The sequence below is a fragment of the Chrysemys picta genome, chromosome 2 (genome assembly GCF_011386835.1).
Source record: "Chrysemys picta bellii isolate R12L10 chromosome 2, ASM1138683v2, whole genome shotgun sequence".
NCBI classification, from domain to species: Eukaryota; Metazoa; Chordata; order Testudines; family Emydidae; genus Chrysemys; species Chrysemys picta.
This window is the reverse complement of record NC_088792.1, coordinates 38198686-38212088: the sequence shown is the minus strand read 5'-3', so window position 1 is coordinate 38212088 and position 13403 is coordinate 38198686. Positions and strand designations below refer to the sequence as shown.

Here is a 13403-nt window from a genome sequence, read left to right as displayed (position 1 = left end):
AAACAAGAAAAGGGGAAAGACACCTCCATGATCTGGGTCTCAGGAGACCATGTCCTAATATGGAACTGAGGCTCCCATCCCTCTGGTACCGTGACCATAGTACCCGACTAAGACGACCTCATCACGTACCAAGAAGCTATCTAGCACAGCACTGACATCGACACCTGACTTAGTGCCTCCAAAAGCCAGAACCCAAGGCAAAGTCCTTATTGGTACCAACTTCCATAGCCAGAAGCAAAAAACATACTGTACCTATTTAGGTGCAGTCTCCGGGACCGCCTAATATTTTACTACATCCAGGCACCTATCTCATGAGAACCTCCAAATCCTCAAAGAGCCCAAATCACCATTATGAAGAGGTAATGAGAGGTACTCCCTACCGATACTGACCCAACCTCATGAAACTTACTTATCCTCCATCCATTTCTTCAACTGTGATTCACCCTTCAGTACCGACACAGTCCCCCTGCAGACTTTTTGAGGGATCCAAGAGATACTTCCAGCTGTTACTGTAACGACTTTCTCCAGCATGGCTTCACCAGCCTCCCTTTCTAACCTCAGTACCACTCAACTGTAGGTCTCTTCCCAGGGCTAGATACTGACCTAACCACCAATATATACTCACCTCTGCCCCAAGGGTATAGGGGATGACACCTCATCTGCCCCAAGGGTATAGGGGATGACACCTCATCTGATTCAGAAGGGTCTTTACTTGGTTCCTCCACCTTCCAACCTCGCCTCCTTAGAAATTCACACTGAAGAAGGAGCTTGTAGCAGGAAGTATGCCCTGATACCAATGGCAAGGACAATGTTGCACCATTCCCTTATGCTCTGCCACAATGGGCTTGCTGCAATGGTGTTCAACCTGTGGTCCCTATGTCTAAAGGGTCCACAAAAGATTGTCATTACCATAAAACAGTGGTTTTCAATCTGTGGTTCGTGGACCCCTGGAGGTCCGCAGACTATGTGTGAGATTCCAAAGGAGTCTGCACCTCCATTTGAAATTTTTGAGGGGCCCGCAAATAAAAAAAAAAGTTCAAAACCACAGGTTTACTAGAATTGCTTTCTACAGGGAGCCATCCCAAAAGAGGTCATTCATGTCAGGAACGTCAACCGACACCTGTAGATCTTGCCCCATGGATACATCCTTCAGAGCAGGAACTAGTGGAAGAGGAAAAAACTCCACCTTCTCACAAATCCTCCTCATCAATAGACAAGGCTGTCATCCCTCCCCTGCCATTCTATCCCAATTACTTCAAGGCTTTTCAAGAACTCATAAAAAAGGGTAACAGACACCTTCCAAGTCCATTAGAGGAGATTCAGGGAACACAAAACACCTTGTTGAATATCCTTCATTTACTTGCTCAGGGCAAGACTGCCTTGTCCATCAATGATTCTTTGCTTACTCCAACACACACAATGTGGCAAACTCCAGCCACTGTCCCACATATATGTAAACGAGTCAACAAAAAGTATTACTCCCCCCCACCTCCAGAGGATCAGTATTTCTTTCCTTCCACCCTACTCCCAACTCTCTGATAGTGGAGGCTGTTATGAACAGAACAGGTAACATCAGTCCCATTCAACACTATCTGATAAGGAGCTAAAACAGTTGGACCTTCAGGGCTGTAAAATCATCTCTCCCATTTCCTGCCTTCCTGGGAGCTCATCACCTCAGACAGATGGATCCTAGAAGTAATTTCCACTGGCTATTCCATCCAGTTCAGCTCCTTACCATCTACCAGCACCCTTTCCTGCCCCTCTTCAGGGACCCCTCTCATGAGGAGAAATGACAAGATTTGTCAAGATCCTGGTTGTGAGGAGAGAAGGAAAAGGAGGAATCAAAGATAATACCATGATTGCATGCTCAAGTGACAGGGAGGAGCATAAAGTTGTCAATGTTGATGAAGAAAGGGAGCAGGAGGAAGGATTAGGGGGAAGTTTAAGGAAGTGAGAGAACATCCATGAGGTGATGCTAGCAACAGGAAGAGATGTGAGCCGGGAGAGAGGGGGAGAAGTAAGGGATGGAGAGGTAGATCTGAGTGTTAGCACAGAGGTGATGAGATTCCACAGGCGTGGATGAGGTCAGTTGCAGGAAGAGGGGACCAAGGACAGATCTTTGAGAAACCCCAACAGAGAAAGAGGATTGAGCTATTGATGGTCAGGCTGAAAGAGCAACTAGGAAGGAAACAGTAGGAAAGGACAGTTGTAATGGACACTCACAGAGGGTCTCAATAAGAAGTGTAAAAAGGCAGCAGAGATTGAAGAAACTCAGCATGGAGAAGAGATCCTCACACTTGTAAGGGAAGAAGAGTTCCTTAGTGTCTTTTGTGAGGACAGTTTCAGTAGAGTGAGAAGCCAGATAGGCGGGAATTTAATAGGGAGCTGGAGTAGAGGACGTCAGTACAGTGGGAACAGACAGCTAGCTCAAGGAGTTTGGAACTTAAGGGGAGGTGGGAGATAAACCCATAGTTACAGAGAAGTGGGGTCAGTACTCACTGAGAAAGGGGGAAAGCTAAACTGTACAGACTGAAGACTGTTATACTTTGTGTATTTAACTGTAAATATTGTGGAATAAAATTTTATTACATGTTATTCATTTGTTTAAAATACATTCTCAAACTTGGGAGTTTATGCATTGGGTAGAAACTGCACTCACTTTTTTGAGCAGTTAAGCAGAACTGCCTATCTAAATGAGAAAAGGGTAACTGATAAAAGAAAATAAGGTTAAATTTTGTCCTCCCATTATTGGGATCAGATGTCAAGTCACTTCACCACAGTTGTCGGCATACAAATTTAATGATCCTTCTGTATGGATTTCAAAACTGTGTAAACACTATAAAAGTCACTCAGAATATGACTAAGACTGACCTTCTAAAGTCTGCCATCATATTTAAAATATAGTAAATGAAAGCTATGTAGCAGACCACACTCTATCCATATTTTGGAGATAAAACAGCTACTGTATTCATTGCATTTCTTTACATCTTGTGTGTGGTCTATTTACTGTAAAAAATTTAGTCAGCAAAAATGTTACATGCTTAAAGAAAGGCTCAAGAATTTAAGTCTAAAATTTGACCTATCCTAAAGATGCTCAAAATTGGAGGACAAATACTTTGGATTAATATATTTTATATACACCTGTGAATATATGAATGTGTATGAATTATATCAAAATCTATCACCCCATTGATGAGAAATTAACTTCCAGACCATTCTGTAAATGTTACACACACAATATTCTGTGCTGCTTTGCAACAGCTTTCAACTGCTAAACACAAATCCCAGAGCTATGCTAATATCAGACTATTATGTCAATGTTCAAAAAAATTTCAATATAAAAAGTGAAGGCCCTGTAAGCCTGAGTTATCAGTTCTATTCTAAAGATGGGGAAATACCTCTTAACTTTATTTACTGAATAGATAGCTATGATAAAATTATTTTACTCTGAGAGCCAAATCAGCATTTTAAGAATTAGTATTAAAAATAGCACAAACCAATATTTTTGTATTGAATGTTGACTATGTGTTCAATATAGCAGAAGCATACAGTATTAGAATAACGAGAAGAAGTGTACACAAACACCTAAGGCACTCATACTACTGTAATTAGGATGGTATAAAACTAGACGATTGACAGGTAAATTGAATAGCAGATGGAATAAGCACAGGAATGGGCGTTGGGAGACCTGCGTTCTCTGCCGCTGATTCAATGTATGGCCTTGGGAAAGCCACAACTTCTCTGTGCCTCAAGTTTCCCCATCTGTAAAATATAACTAACAATACTTAGCTCATTCCATGTGGTATTATGCCTGTAATGCATTTTAAATCCAAGCACATCATCAGGACATGGACAATGTATGACAACCATCTATGGTAGAAGGGATCTTTATTAAGTGATCACTCCTGAAATCGAAGATTGTGTTTCATTTAAAGAGGTCTGTGCGGACAAGTTTATTTTTACCCAATACATTTATGAACTACAAATGTTTTTTGCACAGCTGTACATGACTTGTTGCACAGTGTGGTATAATTATATAAAAATCAAGCAGATTACATTCTTACCTCCACATCCTTTTTGAGCTTTTCAAGGAACACCTTTTTGTTGTTTTCATCAATATAAATCTTTTGGCCATCGTTAATAAAATCATTGTCTTTGAATGTTGGCAGCTCTTTGGCCTAAAACAAATGCAAAACCCAAAACCAATTAATAGGAACTAGAACACAAATATGAGTACATTGAAATTGCTTCTTCAATCTGGATCCATAGAAAAAGGTTATGCTCAGGTCACAGCAGGACTGAATATACACCGCACCCCAAATACAAGATGTCACTAATGACCAAAAGAGGGCACTAGTGAGCTATGACAATTGAAAGCACTAACACATCAAATGAAGATAGGTAAAGCTTCATTCAGTGTAATCAAATACACCTGCATCATATTCACTTGTTCACAAATTTAACAGAATTCTAATTTGCTTTCACAGTTCACCAAAGTTGTAAAAAAGTCTGCTAATTACAGAACTCACTCTCAGTAAATTTAACTATGAAGGAACTATTATTATCCATCCAGTGGAACAGCTTCAATGGGAGAAGGACCCCCACATCAGAATTCCCATACCTAAGTGGTTAGAGCACTCTCCTGAGAGGTGTGGGAGACCCCTGTTCAAAACCTCTCTCCCCCTTCAGGCAAGTGTCCCACATCCCAGGTGAGTGCACTAACAACTAGTCTAAATATCAGAAGGTGGGAAGTAGCAACAGCAGCACCACCTCCTTCTCTGGTCACATTTTGAATGGGACCCAATCTAGCAGGTAGCCCCTAGTTGATTGGGCACCATGGGCACTTTTCTGCTTATTTTTCTCCAGTTTGTGGTCTGCCCTGGTGCTTAGGCAGGAGGTAGCTGTTTGGACAGTAGAGTGAGGCAGCAATGTGCATGCCCAGAGGCAGAAGCTTAGACACCAAGAAAACTTTTACTGAGAAAATTTAGGCACTGAGTGACTTTGGCATTTATAGGGTTAGGCGTCAGCCTATCATGAGTTTTGTGGATTGCACTGGTGCCTAAAACAATGACTTAGGCACCTAAGTCTGGGGTTTAGGTTCCTAAGCACCTTTGTGGATCTGAGCCTTTGTGACTAACTTCAATAGAGCCAAGATTTCATCCCCAGTCTGCAAGTCTTTCTACTGAGAGTAAATAAGGGGGGGGGGACACCCCCCAATACCTAAAAAGCAAACAGGACTCCCCCCATAGTTAACAACGGCCTACGGGAATGTTTCCTGTAGCTTCAAGAAAAACATGCCAACACATTGCTTATAGACCTTATTGAATACAGTACTTTCCAATGTACCACTTTATTTTGTTCTTCATAAATCCAAGGAGGAAAAAGTGGCCTAGAGGTTCTTTTCCTCTATTACCCCCTCCCACCGATACACAAAAAGCAAAGGATTCAAAAAGTGACTATCATAGCAGACAGGCCCCAAAATTTAACTCACAAATATTTTTATATCTCCCTCTAATATTGAAAAACTCTTGCCTCCAAACAAAAGAGGGGATGGGATGCTTTAATTCCACAATAGCAACAAACTCCTTTCCTTGGGTTTGTTCTCATGAATTGTGTGTTATTCACCCTGGTGTGAACAACATAGCTGCCCTTGTTCAGAAAATGACTCCCCCTCTCTGCATACCAAGAGAATATTAAAAAAACAAACAAACAAAAAAACCCTGAAGAGTTTTAAATAGAGATAGGCCCAAACTGAACCCTTAGATCCCAACAACTGTGAACTTTGGGAAAGTTGAGCTTTGAACTTGGCAGGTTTTGGATACATTACTTTCTGCCTTGTTAAAATGTCCTATAACTTTGTTCTTAGAGTCCCTCCCATTTAAAAAAAAAAAAGACATTTGAGAAGGAATTATAGGTTCCCATTCATCCATGCCAGATTTCACAGAAGAAAAATTCAGTCTGAAGCACTCTGGTGTTTAACCCAAAGGCGTTAGGGTAGTATCTGGAAGGTTTCTTAGAAGCAAATAGTGGGCTGCTGTTTACTATAATGTGACAGAATACATCAATTATCTCCCTGGCCAGCTTGGATAAGTAGTTTGGGATGGAAAAGAAGAGGAAAAAGCAGATAAAATATTCAGGACTAGCAGCTGTAAAGCTTATTGCTCTCCATCTAGGAAATTATTACATAACTATGTAGGCTGACTTGGCAGATGAGGATGGAGGGACGCTGCCAAAGCCAGAAGGATCCAGTGAGTGGGATGTTTAAGACTGGAGGAAGGAGACTGATATGGAATTAGATGAAAACTTGAGACAAAGCAATGAAAAAATAAAAGCAACCAAACTCCCTTTCCTTCCAACACAGAAGTCACTATAATCCTGATTTTAGAATATTGTTGTATTTAAAAAGTCATAGCTAATTTAGAACGACACTTAACAAACAGGGACTATTAACACATTAAACAAATGATAGGGAAGCAGAGGAAGGATGGTCTTATGGTTAAGACACCAAGATCAGTTCTGTGCTGCACCACAGACTTCCTGAATGACACTGGGGGAGGCAGTTAGGCCTTGTCTTGATGGGTTAAAAAGGGCGCGTCTTTCACTCACGTTAGCTTACCATGACAGTCAAGCCCTCATAATGCTTATTAAAATACAGGCTAAAACATTTGAAGGCATATTAGCGATCCATGTAGTAGCCTAGGAATCCCTCCCCCTACTACAACACTGACAATCCAATCATGTTTAAAGACATATTGGCTAACACAAATGAAAAACATACCCTTTTAGCCTTCAGTACAAGGCCTTAGGGGGAGATTTTCAAAGGCACATCGGGAGTTGGACTCTTCCCTGTACTGAGACTTTCAGTGGGAGTTGGGTGTCTAACTTCCCTTTGTGCCTTCGAACGTCTCTCCTTAACCATTCTGTGCCTCAGTTCCCATCTTTAAACCTGGGATGATAACACTTCCCTACCTTAAAGGGTTGCTGTGAAAATCATTAATGCTTGTGAAGCACCGAGATGCTATGGTGATGAAAGCCATATAAATATCTAAATTCATAGATTAAACACTAAGTAACACTATAAATGAGGTATTTAAAAAATAAGCAAAAAACAAAACCCCCAAGCCCTAACAATGGCTTGGAAGAGGAATAGCTGAGCACCATTTATAGGCATTTAAAATAAACCTGGAACAAACATATTACATGCCAGTTGTCACACTGACCATGTATGCTGTTTCTCGTCTGTACACTTCACTTCCTGTTCTTGGTATTTTTAAACCATAAGCTTTTTTAGTGGGGCTAGGTCTTCCTATATGTTTGTACAGAACTTGGCAAGATGGGGTACTGTTGTAATACAAAATTAGTATTAACAACCATTACCCACCATCAACAAAAAGTTACTGAATTAATGTCCGTGAAAGTGATGGGCATTAGAGATTTAGGAACTTAAACAAAACAGATTAATTACTGGAATGGGGTTCTAACAGTTATTTAAAAACCTATACTGTATGAAGAGATAGGCAAAGATTTGGGGATATGTATGTTCTACCAATGCACAAGGGCAATTGAAGTGGGTACCATTTAGACATGGGAAAATGCACCTCCTTTCATGTGAGCATTTAAAACTCTATTCACGTGAAAAATTGCAGAGACTTTGCTTTAGTGAAATAATTGACAATTTTTGATGAAGTCTCAAATATTTCCAGTGAAGAAAAACCCTTGGTAGAGAAAGAATCACTGATACTGTAATTCATTGTAATGAACATTTACTATAATTAAAGAACTAAATATTTGAAAAGCTGCACAGGAGATGAACACGTAACTACTCCTACTTAATTAATAATGGATTTTCACTCTGAGCCTTTGCTCTCATTTTAATCCTCTGTTTAAGAATGCAAGAAGAGCATAGTGGATTTTACAAATAAAAGTATGTGTTTCTAAAAGGCACATACTCATCCTTTCCACAATTCAAGTTGAATTTCTTAAGCCTTCATTAGATTTTCAGCAGAAACCTAAGGTTTTATTATGAGTGGGTCATTGTGGCACAGAGGTTCTCAGTGCAAAGGATAAAACAGTAAAAAGCTTTTCCTGGCTAATCTTCACCTTTTCAGGTATATTAATTAAGTAGGTACATTGTTTAGAAATTAGGGCTACCAAATGATGTAAAAACATTAATCGCAATTAATCACGAGATTAAAAAAGGTCAAGATTAATCACAGTTTTAATCGCTCTGTTAAACAATAATAGAATACCATTTATTTAAATATTTTGGATGTTTTCCACATTTTTATATCTATTGATTTCAATTACAACACAGAGTACAAAATGTACAGTGCTCACTTTATATTATTTTTTAATACAAATATTTGCACCATAAAAAAGATAAACTAAAGAAATAGTATTTTTCAATTCACCTCATTCAAGTATTGTAGTGCAAGCCCTTTATCCTGAAAGTGCAACTTACAAATGTAGATTTTTTTTCATAACTACACTTAAAAAATAAAACACTGTAAAACTTTAGAGCCTACAGGTCCACCCAGTCCTACTACTTGTTCAGCCAATTGCTAAGTGTGACGAAGTGGGGGATTTTTTTGTTTTCGGTGGGGTTTCAATGGTTTGTATGTGGAGGAGGTGGGACTCAGTTTCCCTGGGTGTTACTGGTTTAACGAGGTGAGAGGAGAGGGAGTTTGTTTTGCAGAGGACCGGAGAGAGGACTTGGGGACCCAGCCGATTGCTGGGAGGACGGATGCCCCAGCGACTGGTGACCTGGCGACCCGGAGGCCTAGCTGAGGAGACGCAGCCGGTTCTGGCCAGTGGGCAGACAATAGGCTGCAGAGTGAGGACCCAGTGACCTAACCAGCCGGTTCCAGCCAGAGGACAGAAGCGAGGAGAGGAGGCTCCGGTTTACGACTCTGTTTACTTGGAGAGAAGACAATGGACAGAGGTGGGGCCTGGGGCCGGTGATCTCAGATGCCCAGCTGGGAAGCAGGGGGACTCTGGGCTGGAGAGGGGGAGCAGGCAGAGCCTACCTGGATGCAGAGAGACTGGGATGTGCTGGGCTGAGGGAGGCCAGGCCTGAGGCCCTGAGAGTTTCCTGTGCTGTGTTCAACTTTCAATAAATCCTCCTGTTTTATGCTGGCTGAGAGTCACTCTGGTCTAGAGAACAGGGTTGCATCAACCCCTTCGGGGGTGGAGGCCCTGGGGGTCCAGAGTGAGTGGACTCTCTGAGGGGGCCCATGGCAGAGACAGACGTGCTAAGGCTCAGAGAGGTGGAGGGGGCCTGACCCCGAGAGAGAGTGGACCCCCGAAAAGGGCTGTCGCACTGAACGGGGCACCCCTCACGGACTGCACGCGGCCAAGAGTGGGCACGATCTGTGAGTCCGTGACACTAAGACACACAAGTTTGTTTACATTTACGGGAGATAATGCTGCCCACTTCTTATTTACGTCACTTGAAAGTAAGAACAGGCATTCGCATGGCACTGTTATAGCCGATGTTTCAAGGTATTTACATGCCAGATATGCTAAGAACATAACATAAGAACGACCATACTGGGTCAGAGCAAAGGTCCATCCAGCCCAGTATCCTGTCTACTGACAGTGGCCAACGCCAAGTGCCCCAGATGGAGTGAACCTAACAGGTAATGATCAAGTAACCTCTCTCCTGCCATCGATCTCCACCCTCTGACAAACAGAGGCTAGGGACACCATTCTTTACCCATCCTGGCTAACAGCCATTAATGGACTTACTTTCCATTAATTTATCTAGTTCTCTTTTAAACCTTGTTATAGTCCTAGCCTTCACAACCTCCTCAGGCAAGGAGCTCCACAGGTTGACTGTGCGCTGTGTGAAGAAGAACTTCCTTTTATTTGTTTTAAACCTGCTGCCCATTAATTTCATTTGGTGGCCCCTAGTTCTTATATTATGGGAACAAGTAAATAACTTTTCCTTATTCAAACATTAGTATGCCCCTTCATTGTTTGACCACCATTCCAGAGAACGTTTCCATGCTGATAACGAACCAAAGCAGTGAGGTCTGACATTTTCATCATCTGAGTCAGATGCCACGGACAGAAGGTTTATTTTCTTTTTTGGTGGTTCGTGTTCTGTAATTTCAGAATCGTAGTGTTGCTCTTTTAAGACTTCTGGCAGAATGTTCCACACCTCGTTCCTCTCAGATTCTGGAAGGCACTTAGAGTCTTAAACCTATTAAACCTAGAGGTGTCGCGTGTTGTAGCTATTTTTAGAAATCTCATATTGGTACCTTCTTTGCGTTTTGTCAAATCTGCAGTGAAAGTGTTCTTAAATTGAACACCATGTGCTGGGTCATCATCCGAGACTACTATAACATGAAATATATGGCAGAAGGTGGGTAAAACCACGGAGCAGGAGATGTACAATTCTCCCCCAAGGAGTTCAGTCACAAATTTAATTAACGTGCACTATTATTTTACCCCAGCATTCAGTCACCCTGTGCCAATCACTCTTTCATTATTTATCCACAGCTTCAACAGGAGAGACTGAGTAAGCCCCACATCAGAACTTTCCATAGCTCAGTGCTTAGAGCATTCGCCTGAGAGGTGTGGTAGACCCCTATTCATACCCCCCCTCTCCAGGTGTCCCATATTCCAGGTGAGCACTCTAACGAGTGAGATAAATGTTATAAGATAGCTGCTGTTGCCATTGCCACTGCCACCACCTCACCTCCTCAAGCGGACAAATTCTGAATGGGATCCAATCCGGCAGGTGGTTTCTAGACACACCCACCAGTTCAGGCCCTGCACATGAGATAGGCATTTGTCTGCCTATATTCTCTCAGTTTGCGAATCGCTCTCAGACTTAGGCAGGAGATAGATGTCTGCACGCTTAGAGTGAGGCAGCACAACTGAGGTGCCGAGGGAACTTTTACTCCGAGAACATAGGCACCAAATGAGCTTAGGCACTTACAGAGTTCAGCAGGAATTGTATGGATCACAGTGGAGCCTAAACTCAGGATTTAGGCTCCTAAGTACCTTTGTGATTTGGGGCCAAAATGCCTAATCTATAGTGTAACATTCTGAAAAATTAAAATGCATGGACAACGTGAAATGTTAATTTATTCTGGTTTTATATTAAACATAATTAATGTTCCTGGTCCACTTCTCATTGAAAGCTGATTAAATTTGCTGAAAGTACAGAACAAAATGTAAAAAGTGGATTCTGGTCACTAACAAAACTTACCCAGATCTTTAATAAAAATCATTGTGTACTGAGTAATAAAACTACTATACAATTATTAAAATAATGACAGGTTAATTCAATGTCACTTGTACTTTTTATGTAACATAAGTCATCTGATTTTATAATACGCTTTCACAGTATCAGTTTTAAAATACATTAGGATCTTTTATAATATCCAGGTCAAGCTCAAGAGAAATGACTTAGCTGACCACATAATGTATCAGATTCCTATTAAGTATGAAACTAGCAAATATGCAGGAAATTTAATCTATAGTACTTAAGATAATAGGTTTTAATTAAAATCTATTAATTCAGGTTATTAGAGGTTTTATATACCAAGACGCAAACATATTTAGGTCTTAGAGGGCTTGATCCTGCCAAGTGATGTACATCCACAATTCCAATCAAAGGAACCAGGAACTGTAGGTGCTCTGTACTTTGCAGGATAGGGACAAAGTGCATTTCTACTGGGAAGCGTGATTATTTAAAAATGGAATTGTGGAAACAGAGCTAAGCCGAATTTTTCATTCTCTTGCATCACCACCAATGAGAGCTCTATAGGCCAAAACAGGCCTCGAATTGCCACCCCATTTTCTTCAAATTATGGGCTCAGTGGCACAAGTCTAACATTGAAATATAGTAAGCAATTCTGCTTGTGATGAACACAAGGGAAAAGAATCCAATTCACACTCTTTTTAGTTGTGTCAACCGTAATGCTAACAGGTGGAAAAAGTACTAAAATCTAAATTTTGTCATTAAAGTTAAAGTTATGACTCTAAATACACAAAGGAGAAGATCTACCAAATAAGAAGGTGCCATTTTACATAATCACTTCTCAGACATAAGCAATTAAAAAAAAAATTAAAAGGTCAGTTACTTATGTGTATAATTTTGTCCTAATAACTGCAGTATTTTTCATATGCACATGAAACAGAATTAGATAGTCAATGTTAGAACCTGGATAACTAGTGAGTCATTTTTATTGCAATTCCTGTTTAATTTCCTAAAAAGTACATTTTCTGAGTAAAAAAAAATCTGTATACTTAAGGATATAAACAATGACTTGTGCCTCTTACCAACCCCAATGATTGAGATCATTTAATTGTTTCTATATAGCCTTTTTGCATTTAATCGAAGAAAAATATTGCAACATTTCCATGGTATTTTCTGAATGAACAAGAGTTTGTACCTAGGTGCAACAGGCCAAAATGTACCCTCTCTTTATTGCTGTTAAGTGCGCTGTCTGACAATTAGTGGTTGCCTTCCACTCCAGTGGAGGCTGGATTTCAATATGCTGTATGCATATAGGGCCTCATGCTGCCCACACTTAGGCATGTGAGTAATTTTACTGACTTCATAGACTATTCAAATGAGTAAAGTTACTCACATGTCTAAAAGTTTGCAGGATTGGGCCCATAGTTCGTCAACCGGTTTGGTTTCCAAGCTATTATAAAAATGCCTGTTATCAGAAGGTAGGCTCCATGCACCAGCTTAATTTGCACATAAATTTTCTTGTTCTATAAATTAATTATAAATGTTAAATAACTTCAGCCTTTTTGTTACTTTCAGCTGCTTTTCTACATTGCGTTCACAGGACAGAAGATTGTATCCTGAAAAAGAAATGCTGAGTATTAATTACAGATGCTCCCCGGGTTGCGCAAACCCGACTTACGGAAATCCGGATTTATGGAAAACGTTCTGTAAGCGCTTTTTTTCCCCTGTAATTATCAGAGATACGTTCCTGACTTATGCAAAACTCGACTTACACAAGGCGTTCCGGAATGGAATGCTTGCATAACTCGGGGAGCTTCTGTAAATATATTTTGAATAGTTTGGAGTATCTTGGATGGGTTCTGCAGCTGGACAGGAAGGTCTGCACCAAACAATTATTATAGAGGAAAGGGGAATCATTTGGGCATTTATCTGGGGGTTTCGCAGGCTATTGGTGGTTTCCACCAACTGTGAACATGGAAGGCTGAATTTAAGATCTTGCTGTGTGAACTGCTCTGTCTAAGGGGAGGGCTTCAGCAGCTGGGACCGGGGATTTGTAATAGGAAGTTGCAGGCAGGTTAGGAAGTTGGGAGGCAGCGATGGGCACTGCACAGATGAGTGCACTCCTTTTCAATACTCAGTGATGTAAATTCAGAATGAGTTCCAATGGTTAACATTATTTTGCTGGAAGTTG

At 40.8% G+C, this 13403-nt stretch overlaps 1 protein-coding gene across 7 annotated transcripts in view; it reads right to left on the bottom strand.

The window, feature by feature from the left end:
* PIP4K2A (phosphatidylinositol-5-phosphate 4-kinase type 2 alpha) overlaps positions 1–13403 on the bottom strand; it is a 202361-nt gene that overhangs the window by 9051 nt on the left and 179907 nt on the right. For all 7 annotated transcript variants that reach the window (XM_008162824.4, XM_005302774.5, XM_008162825.4 and 4 more), the window contains one exon: positions 4065–4178. In XM_008162824.4, coding sequence (XP_008161046.1) covers positions 4065–4178 — 114 coding nt within the window. The remainder of the gene's footprint in view (positions 1–4064; positions 4179–13403) is intronic.